The 18,121-nt window shown below is 47.4% G+C and overlaps 1 protein-coding gene across 1 annotated transcript in view; it reads right to left on the reverse strand.

Moving 5' to 3' along the window:
- Positions 1 to 18,121, reverse strand: part of nxn (nucleoredoxin) — a 107,158-nt gene that overhangs the window by 7,362 nt on the left and 81,675 nt on the right. The window contains exon 7 of the mRNA XM_033045719.1: positions 16,451 to 16,572. Within this exon, the coding sequence (XP_032901610.1) occupies positions 16,451 to 16,572 (122 nt within the window). The remainder of the gene's footprint in view (positions 1 to 16,450; positions 16,573 to 18,121) is intronic.

The raw sequence follows: 18,121 nt of genomic DNA on the forward strand, positions 1-18,121 counted from the left end.
ACAGTGTGGGTTCAGGAATCAGTCCAAGACTGAAATTAAATGCCTGCATTCACTCCCTTGTCTGAAGAACGTTCTTCCAAGATGGCGTCCAACCCAGGCGACTATTTGGCGACTAGAAGGTTCTACAATAACATATTACAATGGCTCCACACTTTTACATCTCTACTCATAGAGTCATAGAGTTATAGAATAACAGTGTGGAAATTGGGCCCTCCGGCCCAACTTGCCCACACCAGCCAACATGTCCCAGCTACACCAGTCACACCTATCCCTCCAAACCGGTCCTATCCATGTACCTGTCTAACTGTTTATTAAACAGTTGAGATAGTCCCAGCCTCAACTACCTCCTGTGGGGGCTTGTTCCAGCACCCTTTGTGCGAAAAAGTTACCCCTCAGATTCCTATTAAATCTTTTCCCCTTCACCTTAAACCTATGTCCTCTGTGTACTCATACAGTAACATTTCTTACTTTAACTATGATCCTTCATCATGTATCCGAACACTGTGAACGGCTCGATTGTAATCATGTGTTGTCTTTCCGCTGGCTGGATAGCACGCAACAAATGCTTTTCACTGTACCCCGGTACACGTGACAATAAACTAACCCCAACTGAGGTAGAGCTCTACTTCCTCTGTGTAAAGCAGCGTCTGCAGTTTCTTGTTTCTGCACAATATACACATGGTGACATCCACCCCCTTGTTTGAAGAAGGTGGGGAAGACTCTGCCTCAGCACAATGAGTGGCACGGTGGTGCAGCGGGAGAGTTTGAGAGTTTCGTCTCCAGCTTGTTCAAAATGCTGCCGCTCGCCTTTTGACCGGAACTCGAAAGAGGGAGCACATTACGCCAATTTTGGCCTCCCTTCACTGGCTCCCAGTGCACTTTCGAGTTCATTTCAAAATTCTTTTATTTGTTTTTAAATCGTTGAATGGGCTCGCCCCGCCTTACCTCTCTGAGCTGCTCCACCTATATGCTCCTGCCCGGTGCCTCAGGTCAGCTGATCAGCTGCTCCTTGAGGTACCAAGGTCTAAGCGGAAGCTCAGAGGGGATAGAGCCTTTTCTGTTGCTGCTCCGGCACTCTGGAACACCTTGCCGTTGCACATCAGACAGGCCCCCTCACTGTCCATCTTCAAATCCTCCCTAAAAACACATTTTTATTCTTTGGCTTTCGACACTGGCTGAGGCATTGCTCCTGTTCTTAGTGCTTTTAATGTCTTTTAATTTTTAGTGTGTTTTTTATAGTCCTTCGTTTTACGGTTTTTAATGGTTTGTAATAGCTTTTTGTCCATGAGTTCTCATGTACAGCACTTTGTGGCAACTGCAGTTGTTTAAAGTGCTTTATAAATAAAGTTATTATTATTATTATAAAGGCAGAATCATTGCCGTCTAACGCCAACTCATTCCCATTGCGTCTGCCTCCATACGGGCCTTACCCAGGTACTGAATGGGTTCCATGTTTACAGACATCTGTAAATCGCTATTTCTCCAGAAGTTCACTGTTTTGTGGCACGGTGGCCCAGCGGCAGAGTTGCAGTCTTGCAGAGCCAGGGTCCCGGGTTCGATCCTGACTATGGATGCTGTCTGTTACGGCGTTCGTACGTTCTCCCCATGACCTGTCATCGTTTTTCCGGGTGCTCTAGTTTCCTCCCACACTCCAAAGACGTACAGGCTTGTGGGTTAATTGACTTTGGTAAAAAATTGTAAATTGTCTCTAGTGTGTGTCGGATAGTGTTAAGTGTGCGGGGATCGCTGTTCGGCGGGGACTCGGTGGGCTGAAGGGCCTGTTTCCACGCTAGATCTCTAAACTAAACTAAAACTCTGTCTGCATCTGAAAGTGTTTAAGCTGGAATACTTTCTTTGGCTGAGAGCTGCACCATTCTGATTCCTGTCTCAATTCACTTGTGCAATGTAAAATAACCTCTAATCCATTTCCTAGTTCTTTGACATTATAGATGTAATGGATGGAACATTTCCCAGTAATCAACATCAGATTATTTTTGCAGTAAAGTTGCAGCAATAACATTTGCATTTAATAAGCTGTGGCTGAGCAGTGAGGCCAGGTTCTGAACACTAACTACTGTCATCAGGCTACTGAATGGCCCATTGCTAAGCCAGGAGTGTAATCCCAATCTTCCAACCCACCTCATTGCTGCCCTTGCACTTTTTAATAAACTCAGGGTTAGAGGGATATGGGCCAAAGGGCGGTAGGTGGGACTAGTATAGGTGGGACATGTTGGTCGATGTGGGCAAGTTGGGCCGAAGGTCCTGTTTCCACGCTGTATGACTGCTATGACTATTCTGCAGTCATATGAGCGGCCATGGTGGTGCAGCGACAGAGTTGCTGCCTTACAGTGAATGCAGCGCCAGAGAGCCGAGTTCGATCCAGACTACGGGTGCTGTCTGTATGGAGTTTGTACGTTCTACCCTTGGCCTGCGCGGGTTTTCTCCGAGATCTTCGGTTTCCTCCCAGGAAAGCTCTTCCAGGGGTGGTGGTGGAGGGGGCAGGTGCCACAGTGGTGTTTAGGAAGCTTTTAGATAGGCGCGTGGGTATGCAGGGTGTGGGGGGGATATGGGTCACGTGCAGGCAGAGGTGGTCAGTTTAACAGCATTGTGTTTGGCACGGACATTGTGGGCTGCAGGCCCTGTTCCTGTGCTGCTCGATGTTCTCTTGTGCATCGATCCCTTCATCCAACCAATTTACTTCCATTCCCTAAACATAGAGGGCAAAAACCATTCTTCAACCATGGCCTCACCCATCGCCTATAAATCTGCTTCGAACGCCCTACATTTAAACTCATACTCCTTGCAGTGAAGGCCAACATTTAGCCTTCCTAATTACTTGTTGTACCTACCTGCTAAAGGGCCTGTCCCATTCAGGTGATTTGTTCGAGCGACTGCCGGCGACTTGCATAGTCCTAGCAGGTCGCCGAAAAACCGGCGTCTGGACCCCCCCCCCCACGACAATGTTTAAGAGAAGCTACGCCAACCCACCACCTAGTCGACGTTGAGCTACTGACAACCGGCGACCCATTAGGATGTCCACCTATGACCACGCCTACGACAACCTACGACCACACAGGCGATAACCAAAGTCAACCTACGTCCACCGGCGACAAGCTACGACAAGCTACGACCCTGTCGGCGACAACTGAAGACAATTCAGTCGCTGGTTGACGTAGGTTGACGTAGGTTGAAGTAGGTTGACGTAGGTTGACGTAGGTAGTCGCCAATGAAATTCACCAACGTCAGCACCGGCGACAACCTACGACGAGCCAACCATCGCCGACTGTTGCTGAAAAGGTTTGAACATTTCAAAATCCAGCGGCGTCCAGAAAAACACAACAATTCTTTGGGCAACTGAGGAGTCTACTCACAACCATACACACGGTACCCTGGCGACCATGTGGCCACAGCCTGGTCGCCTAAAAAATCACCTAAGTGGGACAGGGGCGTTCTACTGTGGAGGTTTAGGACTGCAACCTACATGTCCGGAGCACCTGTCCTTTATCCTGTGTCCGTACACTGTGGACGGCTCGTTTGTAATCATGGAGTCTTTCCGCTGATTGGATAGCACGCAACAAAAAGCTTTTCACAGTACCTCAGTGCACGTGACGATAAACTAAACTGAACTAAGCAAGGTATCTACACGAGGCGCTGCCTCAAGAATCTATCATCAACGATCCCCGCCCTCTTCTCACTGCTACCGCTGGGCAGGACGTACAGAAGCCTGAAGTCCCACATCACCAGGTTCAGGAACAGCTACAGCTTCTTCCCCACAACCTTCAGATTCTTGCACCGACCTGCACAACCCTAATCCCACCTCGGCAACGGAACACCACAGACCACCTCGTGCACTACCACAGACTTGACCTTACATTAAGTATTCTTATAATAATTAATGCATGCTCTTTTTTTTGGACTGGAAAGTATGCAAACAAAAGCTTTTCACTGCAGCTCGACGCTTGTGTCAATAATACACTAAACTAAACTAACAAATTATTATTATTGTGATTATTATTATCATAATAATATGCTGATATATCATTATATTATTGTACTAATATATATTGATATTCTTATTAGTAATAAATAATATGCTGATAAAATATAACAGATATTCCTATTACTAATATAATATATTATTATTATTATTATTATTATTATTATTATTGTATTCATATATATATTGATATTCATATTATTAATATAATATAGTACCATCATATTAGTGTATTAATATATATTGATATTCCTATTATTAATATAATATATTATCATTATTTTATTGTATTAAAAAAAAAATATTGATATTCATGTTATTCATATAATATATTCCCACCATATTATTGTATTAATATATATTGATAATCCTATTATTAATAAACAGTATGATATTATGATCATGATATTATTGTATTAATATGTATGGATATTCCTATTATTAATATTGTTTGAAGCCATCCCCGAGGGGAGGAAAGTGAGCGGAAACAAATGGGGAATGAGGGAGTTGTCCATCACTCTGACAAGTGCAGACACACACAGAGGAAGGCAGCCTCAGTCACGGGATGGGGAAACCGAGGAAACGGGCCATCGTATTAATTCCGGGCCCTGCCTCGGCAATGCAGGGCAGCGGGAAGAACGCAGGGCAGAGCACGGAAAAACGAGGTTGATGCTAACAATGGCCAATTAGCCCGGCGGAGGGTGTGTTGAATGCGCGGCAGCCCGCGGTGACTGTCACCTGCGATATCCATCAGCCGTGCAGCTGGTTTGCGAGCCGGCTCTTTGTTCTGGCCGCGTGCAGCAGCAGCTTCAGATTAGGGACCAGGCAGGGTGATGGATGTGGAATGCCAGCACCTCTCGGACAGAGGAGGCCCCGGTCTGCCTTTCATAAGGTCACAAGGTCACAAGCAAGTGGGATGAACTCAGTTAGGTAACTTGATCGGCATGGACGAATTGGGCCAAAGGGCCACTTGCCATGCTGTAGGGTTCCAGGACCCCATGGACTCCACTATGTTTTCCCACTGACGAACAACTCAATAACTACCCTGAAGAGCTCATAAGGTCGTTAGTAATAGTAGAATGAGGTCATTCGGCCCATCAACTTTACTCCTCCATTCAATCATGGCTGATCTATCTCTCCCTCCTAACCCCATTCTTTAGCCCTAGACTCTCCCACTAGGGGAAACATCCTGTCCACATCCACTCTCTCAGCTGCCTCACACGGTTCTGCAGAGCTCGTGACGGCTGTGACTTCATACCGCGCATGACCAGAGCCCCACAGCGTGTCCGCAGTTCCGGCCTCCTCGTGGGGCCCACCGTCAAACTATTTTCGAACCCCAACACCAGAAGACCAGCCAGCGGGAGCAGGAGTAGGCCACTCGGCCCCTCAAGCCATTCAGCCAAGTAAACGGGTGCTGTCTGTACGGAGTTTGCACGTTCTCCCCGTGACCCTGTGGGTTTTCTCTGGGTGCTCCGGTTTCCTCCCACATCCCAAAGATGTGCGGGTTTGTAGGTTAATTGGCCCTTGTGTAAATTGGCCCTTATGTGCAGGTTGTGGATGACAAAGTGGGATTAGATTAGTTTAGTTTAGTTTAGAGATACATTGTGGAAACAGGCCCTTCAGCCCACCGGGTCCATGCCGGCCACTCAACCCCGTACACTAGCACTATCCTACACACACTAGGGACAATTTACAATTCTTACCGAAGCACAGGCCGAGTGCCTTCAAACGCTCCTCGTACGTTAACCTGGTCATCCCTGGGATCGTTCTCGTCAACCTCCTCTGGACCCTCTCCAACGCCAGCACATCCTTCCTCAGATAGGGCCCCCTCATGGTTCCCTCTACTGTAGCACACTGGCCATCTGCTACCTCACTCCTCCCCACCCCCTCACCTTACCCCCCTCCCCCCCCGGGGGGGGGGGGGGGGGAAGGGGGGATGGGGGGGGGGTAAGTTGCTGGTTTACACCGAAGACAGACACAAAATGCTGGAGTAACTCAGCGGGACAGGCTTCTCTTTCCTTCTCTTCGGAGATGCTACCTGTTACTCCAGCATTTTATGTTTTCTTTTTTTGTAAGGAGGAATCAGATGCTGGTTAGAAACCAAAGACAGACACAAAAAGCTGTAGTAACTCAGCGGGTCAGGCAGCATCGCTGGAGAAAAGGAATAGGTGACGTTTCGGGTCGAGACCCATCGTCGGACTGAGAGTCAGGGGAAAGTCGTGCGGGGAAGGAACTGCAGATGCTGGTTGAAGCTGAAGATGCCACAGGCAGTAGGGAGTGAGTGGAGTTTCCAGGCTCCCATCCTCACCGCACCAGTCCCCGCGGCCAGCACCATTCAGCGCAAGCTCGGCGGCAGATGAATTAAAAGCAGTTGCTCGAAGGTCTGCTGGCTGTATTTCAAGGCCCCAACCAAACACATCTCAGCTCCAGAGAATTCATCTGGGCTTCCTCCTTCCACAGCGATGTTCCCCAGACCTGTTTACCCTGAATATATTGAAACCATCCCGTTACTCTGACAGCCCATCACTAAATTAGATTACACAGCGAGAGAGCGAGAGAGCTGAGCGCAGCCACAGCTGTCACACATGGACGGAGCATGGGAAACAGCAAGTGGGAAATTAAACCCTACAGCATTTCCGCAAAGTCCCTGGCTCCTCCGCACTCTCCTCATCCTCTCTCTCTCTCTCTCTCGCCTGCCTGGTCGATAGATCCCCCAGCTCCCCTGGAGCCCCATTACCCATCCGTCCCGATCTCCGAGGGGGAACCTCCACATCCCCGAGGGATGAGGCCTTCCAAAGATTCACAAGAGATTCAAAATCACGAGAAGATTACAAAGAGCGTTTGATGACACTGGGCCTGTACTCGCTGGAGTTTAGAAGGATGAGGGGTGGGACCTCATTGAAACATACCAATTAGTGCAAGGACTGGACAGAGTGGATGTGGAGAGGGTGTTTCCACTGGTGGGAGAGTCTAGGACCAGAGGGCACAGGCTCAGAATAAAAGGTCGTACCTTTAGACTGGAGATGAGGAAGAATTTCTTTGCCACAGACGGCTGTGGAGGCCAAGTCAATAGATATTTATTTATTTAAAAAAAAAAAAAAAAATGTATTAATTTTTTATAGAAAGAGGGAAAAAGAAAGGGTAGAAAGTTACAAATAAAAAAGAAAGCAAAAAAAAACACAACAGAAAAACAAGGGAGGTGGAATGGGTTACCTGTAATACATCAATGGAGATAGGTTCGTAGGTTATAAAGTATAGTTTTTCATCTATTCCTGAGTTCAAGTTTCAGCTGGGTCCTCGTGCTGTGCCAATCTATCCCTTCAGATAGTTAATGAATGGAGCCCAAATTTTATGGAAAAGATCTTGTTTGTCCATTAAGACAAGTCTAATTCTTTCTAAGTATAGGGTCTCCGACATTTCCGTAATCCACATTTTAATTGTGGGGGCTGTAGGGCCTTTCCAAAATTTTAATATTAATTTTTTTCCGGTTATGATACTGTAATTGAGGACATTTCTTTGGTTTGTTGTGAGTGTTAAGCTTTGTTCTGATATTCCAAGTATTATTAATTTTGTGTCTGGGTCCAGTTTTGTATTAATAACTTCTGAAGTTATTTCAAAAATATCAGTCCAGAAATGTTTAAGTTTTATACAGTTTGCAAACGTATGTGTTAAATTAGCCTCTAAATGTAGACATTTATCACAAATAGGAGAGATTTGTGGGAAGATTCTATTTAGTTTTATTTTAGAGAAGTGTAGTCTATGTAAGACCTTGAATTGTATTAAAGTGTGTCTGGCATTTAATGAACATTGATCGTCCCACATATCTTTCGTTATAGGGTGACCTATTTCATTTTCCCATTTGTATCTATATGGTTCGGTCGGTGGTACCTCGTTGTTTAGTAGGGTGTTATAAATATAAGCTATTAGTTTTTCAGTATTAGGATGCTTGTTCAGACATTCATCAAGAATTTCTGATTCCCTATTCCTGTAGACTTGTGTATTAGATTTAACATAATCTCTAATTTGTAGATATCTGAAGAAATTATTTGAGTGCAGTCCATAATTCTGTTGTAACTCTTGAAATGAAAGAAAAGTACCTTTCCCATAAAGATGTCCTATATTTTTGATTCCATAATTTTTCCATTGTGTGAAACCTTTGTCCATAAAGGATGATTTGAATAAAGGATTATTTACAATGGGAAGGCAGAGTGGTATATTATTCAATTTTAAATCTTTTTTTATTTGTTTCCAAATTCGTATTCCACTATGTATTATGGGGTTTTCTTTATAGGTTTTTTTGTGCCGTTTTGTGGGGGCAAATATGATCGGTCCAATTTCAAAAGGTAGACAGTCTTCCTTTTCCATCATTAGCCAATCTGGTTGTTGATCCATTTCTTCCAGCCAGAAATTCATGTTTTTAATATGGACTGCCCAAAAATAAAATAAGAAATTTGGCAAAGCCAGACCTCCATTTATCTTTGATTTACATAAATGTTTTTTACTTATTCTATGATTCTTATAATCCCAGAAGTCAATAGATATTTTTGAGGCGGAGATTGACAGATTCTTGATTACTACGTGTCAGGGGTTATGGGGAGAAGGCAGGAGAATGGGGTTGAGAGGGAAAGATAGATCAGCCATGATTGAATGGTGGAGTAGATGGGATGGTTGTGGAATATGTGGAAGTTCATATTCCTCATGAACTTATGAGGAATAGATTGCGTGAATGCACAGAGTCTCTTGCCTAGAGTAAGGGAATCATGAACCAGAGGACATATGTTTAAGGTGATAGGATTAGTAGGAACCTGAGGGGCAACTTTGTTACACAAAGGGTGGTGGGTGTATGGAACGAGCTGCCAGTGGAGTTAGGTTAGGCAGGCTTTATCGCAACAGTTAAGAAACATTTGGTCAGGTACACGGATAGGACAGGTTTATAGGGATATGGGTAAAACGCAGGTTGGTGGGACTAATGTAGATGGGGCGTATTGGCTGGTGTGGGCACATTGGGCTGAAGGGCCTGTTTCCATGATTCATCACAGTGGTGAATACACCGTAGGTTGCAGACTCTAGCCAAGGCCATGATGGGCTGGGGTGTCCATCAGATTGGTCATCTGGTCTTTCATCGATGTCGGGACATCCGCAATCCTTTAGTTATGGGGATCTCAAGTTCTCTCGGGATCATAAGCCCGGCAATAGGACAAAGCTACAGGAATCAGACAATGCTAAGGTGGGCAGCACAGAGGTGCAGTGGTAGAGTTGCTGCCTCACAGCGCCAGAGACCTGGGTTCGATCCTGACGATGGGTGCTGCCTGTATGGAGTTTGTACGTTCTTCCCATGACTGAGTGGGTTTTCTCCGGGTGCCCCGGTTTCCTCCCACACTCCAACGACGTGCAGGTTTGTAGGTTAATTGGCTTCTGTAAAACTGTCCCCTGGTGTGTAGGATAGAACCACTGTACGGGGTATTTGTTGGCCGGTGCGGACTTGATGGGCCGAAGGGCCTGTTTCCACAATGTATCATGACACATGGTGTTGAGGAACACACATTCCTTGGAAAAGTGCGAGAATTGGAATTAACTGCTTTTTATTTACAGATACTGCATGGAAACAGGCCCTTCAGCCCACAGTCTACACCGACCAGCGATCCTTGCACATTAACACTATCCTACACACACTAGGGTCAATTTACATTTATACCAAGCCAAGTTCTCAGAGAAAACCTAAAGGGCCTGTCCCACTTGGGTGTCATTTACGCAACATTATTTACACGTCACGACGCAAGACGCGCGCATGGTGCGCATTACGCACGCATGACGTAGGTAGTGACGCATGGTCGCGCGCCGGGCCCCAGGATTTTGGGATGTACACAATCTTTGTGCGCCATCTGCGTGACGCGCAAATGACACCCAAGTGGGACAAGCCCTTAAGTTCTTAGAGAAAACCCAAACAGGCCACTGGGAGAACGTACAAACCCGCACTCATCTCGCAGCTGCCATCTGGAAGGAAGGACAGGAGGCTGAGAACCGTGACCTCCAGGTTCACCAACAGCTTCCTTCCAACAACCATCAAGCTCCTAAACAGTACCCAACACTAACCGCAACACTGCTTCTGGAATGTAGATCTACGACGGGCTTTGATGTGGTCAAAGGTGTTTTATTGCCATATGTCCCAGACAGAACAATGACATTCTTTTGCACTAACATCAGGGTCTGCTCTATTATAGTCTGGTGACCCAGTATTACTGATTATTAATTTATTGCATCATTAATCACCATATATTTATTTGTGCGTAAATGGGTCTGTAATGCCTCAGCGAGCAGGAATTTCATTGTCCTAGTGCGGGTACGTATGACATTAAACACTCTTGACCCTTGAAGGGCATTACATTGGGATTAGACACCATGTGCACACATATGTAGACATTAAGAGTTGCAAGTGTTCATTGGGGCCTTCGACCCAATTTGCCCACACCGGCCAACATGTCCCAGCTACACGTCCCAACTTCCCACATTTGCTCCAAACCTGTCCCATCCAAAATAATAACAATAATAACAACAATATGATAAAAAACAATTAGTATCATTGTGTTATTATATTATTGTTATGTTAATTTTGCACTTTTATCCATTTTAATTAATGTTGAATTACTATTATTATTGCACTAATAATAATATATATTTTAATTGTTGTTGTTTTATTAACAATAATAATATAAAATATGATTATTATTAGTGTACTAATAATAGTGATTAAATATTAATTAAAATTAATACAAATTAGTGCAACATTATTATTAGTATTACAATAATATTAATAACTTATGAAAATAATAAAATTATTATTATTGTGGCTGATCATTCATGTTCTACCTTCTGATCCCCTGTGGCCCAACTCAACCAAGATGTTCCTTCTCGACACTTTACCCAACTTCTTGAATGTATTTAATGATTTAACTTCGACTTCTTTCTGCGGTAAACACTTCCACAGGTTTGCTGCTCTCATAGAGAAGAACCTCCTCCTCCTCACCTCAGTCCTCCACGTTCAAACAGCAATGCCAACGGATTGAGTCTCTCCTCGTATAACAAGCCTCATTGTCCCCACCTCATTGCCACAGACAGCTGTGGAGACCAAGGCAATAGATATTTTTAAGGCGGAGATTGACGGATTCTTGATTAGTACGGGTGTCAGGGGTTATGGGGAGCAGGCAGGAGAATGGGGTTAGGAGGGAGAGATAGATCAGCCATGATTGAATGGCGGTGTAGACTTGATGGGCCGAATGGATTAATTCTACTCCTAGATCTTATGAACTTCTAAAGGGGACCAAGATGGGACACAGTGCTTCAGGTGTGGTCTCACCAAGACCCTGCACAATTGCAGCAAGGCAGCCATGTTCCCATTCTCAAAATCTCTCACTGTGGAGGCCAACACACCATTCACCTTGCTGACTGCCCGCTGCAACGCCCAGATTACCCTCAGTGACTGATGCACCAGCATGCCTCTAGTGTTGTTGGCCATTACCCGATCTATCACTGCTTCTGGCTACCAAAGTGCTATTGGTATTAGAGTGCCATAGAGTCAGACAGCACAGACACAAGTTCTTTGATCCAACCGGCCATCTAAGCTTGTCCCATTTGATCGTGTTTGCCCCATATCCCCCTAAACCTTTCCTATCCAGTTACCTGTCCATGTTTCGGTTAAAAGCTGTTATTGTACCTGCTGCAACTACCTCCTCTGGCAGCTCGTTCCATACACCCACCACCCTCAGAATGAAAAGGTTGCCCCTCAGGTTGCTATTACATCTTTTCCCTCTCATCTAAAGCCCATGTCCTCTGGTTCTTGATTCCCCTTCTCTTGGAAAACGAGCAGCACTGTGGTGCAGCGGTAGAGTTGCTGCCTTGCAGCGCCAAGGACCCGAGTGTGATCCTGCCTACGGGTGCTGTCTGTACGGGGTTTGTACGTTCTCCCAGTGCACGCGTGGGTTTTCTCCAGGTGACCCAGTTTCCTCCTACACGCCAAAGACCTACAGGCTTGTAGATTATTTGGCTTTGGTAAAATTGTAAATTGTACCCTAGTGTGTGTAGGATCGTGCTGGAGTATGGGGTGATCGCTGGCTGGTGCGGACTGGGTCACAGGGAGAAAATACAAATTCTGTACAGGCAGTACCCATAGTCAGGATGGAACCCAGGTCTCTGGCGCTGTAAGGCTGCAACTCTACCGTCCCCTAGTATCCTCTCTCAATCCAAGGAACCCTGCTTGGGTTTACGGAGGAGATATCTTCCGCTATCTTCTGACTTCTCATTTGATGCTGGTATCTGACATTCAGCACAGGATCTGCTTCTAGTTAGTGCTGAACATGCTCTCATGTTAAGGGAATGTTTCCAATTAACGCTCAAAGCTTCCAGGCCCTGTCTGTGCAGCAGGGGGGGGGGGGGCGTAAAATAGATACGTGTGCCTGGCAAATGTCACTCGTCCCAGATGCACTGCCCGCTCCGTACCACCCTTAATGCTCGTCAGATGTAGGACTGACAAACACAGCCTTTCATACACCACAGGAGCAGAATCGAGTCTGCTTCTCCATTCAATCATGGCTGATCTTAGCTTAGTTAAGTTTAGTTTAGTTTAGAGATACAGTGTGGAAACAGGCCCTTCGATCCCTGTACACTAACATTCTTCTACACACTAGGGAGTCTGCTCTTGCCCGGAGGACTTAGTTTTAGTTTTAGTTTAGAGATACAGCATGGAAAAAGGCCCTTGGGCCCACCGAGTCCACACTGACCAGCAATCCCCGCACACTAAAACTATCCTACCCACACGAGGGACAATTTAAATGTTTTACCAAAGCCAATAAACCTGTTTGTCTTTGGAGTGTAGAAGGAAACCGGAGCATCCGGAGAAAACGCATGCAGGTCACGGAGATAATGTACAAGCTCCATACAGACAGCGCCCGTGGTCAGGGTTGAACCCGGGTCTCTGGCGCTGTAAGGCAGCAACTCTACCGCTGCACCCACTGTGCCCCCCCCCCCCCACCCTTCCAGTTGCCTGGATATTGCTTGTGCATCTGACCAACACTTCGCCCTCCCAGTGACCACTGAGAGAGTCAAATGCTTATGTCCCCCCGACCCCGACACGCAACTCTCAATGACCAAGCCGCCGCAGTGGTACCCACAGTACACAGCGCAACATGAAGCTCCTTCTTTCTCTTTCATCTGGCAGCCATATGTTGACCCTGGTGAATCCTGGCTCCCACCCCCTGCTAATTAGTGGCGGACTGCAGCCAGATGCGGTCCATTGGAACAGGAAGGTGATTCTGTCCACACCCCTCCCCTAAATATCAGCGTGGACCCGGTGGGATCTCAACATCAAGATCCGCACTAATCTGTCTCAGGATCATAGAGTCACACAGCATGGAAACAGGCCCTTCAGCCCAGCTGAGGCTCTACAAGCCGCTGGTCAGGCCGCATTTGGAATATTGTGAGCAGATTTGGGCCCCATGTTTGAGGAAGGATGTGCTGGCTCCGGAGAGGGTCCAGAGGAGGTTTATAAGAATTATTCCAGGAATGAGCGGTTTAACATGTGATGAGCGTTTGATGGCACTGGGCCGCTACTAGCTGGAGTTTAGAAGGTTGAGGGGGGGACCTCTTTGAAACTTACCGAATAATGAAAGGCATAGATAGAGTGGATGTGGAGAGGATGTTTCCACTGGTGGGAGAGTCTAGGGCCAGAGGCCGTCTCTCAGAACTAAAGGGTGAGAAAGGAGGTGAGGAGGAATTTCTTTAGTCAGAGGGTAGTTAATCTGTGGAACTCATTGCCACAGAGGGCTGTGGAGGCCAAGTAAGTGGATATTTTTAAGACAGAGATGGACAAATTCTTGATTAGAGCGGGTGTCAAGGGAGAAGGCAGGAAAATGGGATTAGGAAGCAGAGATCAGCCATGATTGAATGGCAGAGTTGGCTCGATGGGCCGAGTGGTCTCATTCTACTCCTATAACTGGTGAACTTGCCCACACCGACCAACATGTCCCATCTACACGTCCCACCTGCCTGCGTTTGGCCCATATCCCTCTAAACCTGTCCTATCCAAGTACCCGTGCTCATTGGTCGGGGCATTGAGTATAAGAGTCAGGAAGTCACAATGTAGCTCTATACGACTTTGGTGAGGCCGCATTTGGAGTATTGCGTGCAGTTCTGGTCACCCCCGTTACAGGAAGGATGTGGAGGCTTTGGAGAGGGTGCAGAGGAGGTTTACCAGAATGATGCCGTGATTCGAGGGTTTTAGCTCCAAGGAGAGGCAGGACTAGGGTTGCCAACTGTCCCGTATTAGCCGGGACATCCCGTATATTGGGCTAAATTGGTTTGTCCTATATGGGACCTCCCTTGTCCTGTATTTGACTGCTACTACTCGGGTCGAGGGGACTGTCGGGTCGGAGCGCCACTTCCGGCCCTACCTCAGCTGGGAGTGCAGCAGTTGGCCCCGTCGGTCGGCAGCCCGGCCAGCTGTCCGACCTACGAACCTTAGCTTACCCCCGACACCACTACCCCTCCCCCCCCCCCCTTCTCATGGCCGATCATCGGTTCATGAGTTGGAAGGGGGTGCCGGACTTTGCGCACGTCGTTGCTCGGCCCAAGCCAAAACTCCTCAGCTGGCCCGCCGGCTGGGCTTTGTGTGCAGCCCAGTACCCGGGCCAACTCATCATTCACCCAGCCACGGACGAGTCGGTCAACGAATTGCCGTCGGGAATTTGTCCCGTATTTTGACCGTTTGTCCCTTATTTGGGAGTGAGAAAGTTGGCAACCCTCGGTAGGACAGACTTGAATTGTTTTCTCTAGAACGCCAGAGGTTGAAGGGAGGCCTGATAGAAATATAAGATGAGGAATGGCAGAGATAGAGGATACAGTCAGATCCTCCTTTGCCTCGATTGTAAATATCAAACACTAGAGGGCGTAGCTTTAAGTTGAGAGGGGCAAAGTTGAAAGGAGATGTGCTGGCCAAATGTTTTACACAGAGGGTGGTGGGTGCCTGGATCGCACTGCCAGGGGTGGTGGTGGATGCAGACACAATAGTGGCATTTAAGAGACTTTTAGATAGGCGCATGGATTTGCAGGGAATGGAGGGATATGGATCACGTGCAGGCAGATAAGAGTTGGCCTTGGCATCATGTTGGGCACAGACATTGCAGAACAAACATCATAACAGACTAATCTGGATCATTTTGCCCCAGATATCAGCATCTACAACTACTTTAGCCTAGTTTTAGTTCAGAGATACAGTGTGGAAATCGTCCCTACGGCCCACTGAGTCCGCGCCGACCAGCGATCCCCGCACACTAACGCTATCCCACACGCACTAGAGACAATTTACAATTATACCAAGCCAATTAGCCTACAAACCTGCACGCGTTTGGAGTGTGGGAGGAAACCAGAGCACCTGGAGAAAACCTACGCGGGTCACAGGGAGAATGTGCAAACTCCGTACAGACAGCACCCGTGGTCAGGATCGAACCCGGGTCTCTGGCGCTGTGAGGCAGCAACTGTCCCACCCGGTCACTAACCTGTGGCCCATGTGTGTCTTTATAACTTGCAATTCTTTTAAAACGTTCCTTCACTTTCTGAGAAAGGCTGAAGGTTTGTAAAAGTCAGAAGCTTCACAAACATGAGGTTAAACGTCTGCCTTGATGACTAGGCCCAGACGGCAGTGGTGAACAGGCCGAGCCTCACTCCGTGAAGACGGATGGCTGGAGGCTGAGGAAGGGGAGCAGCTGGCTGCCAGCAGGAACCACAAGACAACTGCATTATTAGTGGGTATAAAATACCTTTAACAAGTAGCAAACGTGTCGGGGCTGCCTCCCCCTCCACAAGCACGTGTGCCCAGAGGCTCCTGAAAATTGCTGCCATTAATGAAAAGTCAGCGTTACTTCTCCACAGCTTTTACCGGGCTGGTTTTCATCTCAGCTGTAAGCTCAGTTCAGTTTAGTTAAGAGACACAGCGCGGAAACAAGGCCCTCTGAGCCCGCGCCGACCAGCGAAGCGCGGAAACAAGGCCCTCTGAGCCCGCGCCGACCAGCGATCCCCGCACATTAACACTATCCTACACACACTGGAGACAATTTACATTTTACAATTTTACTGAAGCCAATTAGCGTAAAACCTGCACGTCTTTGGAGTGTGGGAGGAAACCGGAGCACCCGGAGGAAACCCACGCGGTCACAGGTAAAATGTACAAGCTCCGTGCAGACAGCACCCGTAGTCAGGATCAAACGCGGGGTGTCTGGCGCTGTGAGGCGGCAACTCTACCGCTGCGCCACCGTGCCGCCCCCAGTTCTTGAAGTTCACCCTAGCGACAAGGCCTTACAAACTGTTCCACGGGTGCGGGGCGATTGGAATTGTTGGTTGGGTGCGGAGAGTCGAGGGAACAACACAATGCCTAAAGTATGTTTGTGGAGCGGGTCTCCTCCCTACCTCCCCCGCGACAAAGAACAACAGCGGCGCATCCTCCTCCTTCTCCTTGTACTCCGAGAGGATCTTCTCCGCGATGGGTTGAATCAACTGCTTTGCCGGCTCCAGCTCCTCCTCTTCTGAGTCTGCAGGAAAAGTTAAAAACAGGGATGGGTCAGTGGAAGGCAGAAGTCAAACTCTGTGGGAGCTGGAAGTGGAGAATAGAACAGTACAGCACAGGAACAGGCCCTTCGGCCCATAACCTCCGTGCTGCACAGGATGTGTAGGAAGGAACTGCAGATGCTGGTTTCAACCAAAGATGGACACAAAATGCTGGAGTAACTCAGCGGGGGCAGGCAGCATCTCTGGAGAGAAGGAGTGGGTGATGTTTCGGGTCGAGACTCTTCTTCAGACTGATGTCAGGGGGGGGAGGGAGAGAGATAAGGAAGTGTGAGGTGTGAAAATAGAGCAAAGGGAATGAGGATCAATGAAAATGTAGAATAGATCATTGTTAGTTGGGGGAAGGTGACAACAAAGCAAACAGAGATAAAATGTAGTCGGAGACAGTAAGACTGGTCAGAGAACTGGGGAGGGGGAGGGATGGAGAGAGAGGGAAAGCAAGGGTTACTTGAAGTTTGAGAAGTCAATGTTCATACCGCTGGGGTAAGGCTGCCTAAGTGAACAGGATGCCAGGTTAAACCAATCTCCCCTGCCTGCACGCGATCCATATCCCTCCATTCCCTGCATATCCATGTGTTAAACACCACTATCGTATCTGCCTTCACCATCTGCTCTGTTCCACAAGTGCCGGATCCCCAACATTCAGGTACATGTGTAAAAAGTGACAGACTTATTTTGAAAGGGAGAGGTAGAGTAAGATGGGACATAGGGAGAGGCTGAGTAGGCTGGGACTCTATCCATTGGAGGGCAGCAGGATGAGGGGTGATCTTATAGAGGTGTACAAAATCATGATCGGGTAGATGCTCAGAGTCTCTTGCCCAGAGTATGTGAACTGAGGACCAGACGACATGGGTTTAAGGTGAAGGGGAAAAGATTTAATAGGAATCTGAGGGGTAATTTTTTTCACACAAAGGGTGGTCTGTGTATGGAACAAGCTGCCAGAGGAGGTGGTTGAGGCCGGGACTATCCCAACATTTAAGAAACAGTTAGACAGGTACATGGATAGGACAGGTTTGGAGGGATATGGACCAAACATAGGCAGGTGGGACTAGTGTAGCTGGGACATGTTGGCCGGTGTGGGCAAGTTGGGCCGAAGGGCCTGTTTCCACGCTGTGTTACTCTATGAAACTAAATGAATTAATTCTCCCCACGGCCCAAACTCCTGCCTCTGGATCACTGGCCCACAATTTCAGCCGCTCTCTCACTAACTTAACCAACACAAGAAACACACCTGTATCCTCCTATCACTCGCTAGGCTTTGCCCTGCCCTCACCTCTCTTCCATCAGCGTCCCCCCCTCACCACAATCAGTCTAAAGAAGGGTCCAGACCAAAAGCGTCACCTAATGTCCAAAGATTGGAATATTTTTGAAGGATATTGAACCACATGCACGGATTACTTAGATGGGGCATCTTGGTCAGCGTGGACGGGTTGGGCCAGAGGGCCAGGTGGCCAGGGGGCCAGTGGGTCAGTTTCATGCTGTATGACTCTATGACCCGTCTGGAAATTGGGTTTG

The sequence above is a fragment of the Amblyraja radiata genome, chromosome 28, assembly GCF_010909765.2.
Source record: "Amblyraja radiata isolate CabotCenter1 chromosome 28, sAmbRad1.1.pri, whole genome shotgun sequence".
Classification (NCBI taxonomy): domain Eukaryota; kingdom Metazoa; phylum Chordata; class Chondrichthyes; order Rajiformes; family Rajidae; genus Amblyraja; species Amblyraja radiata.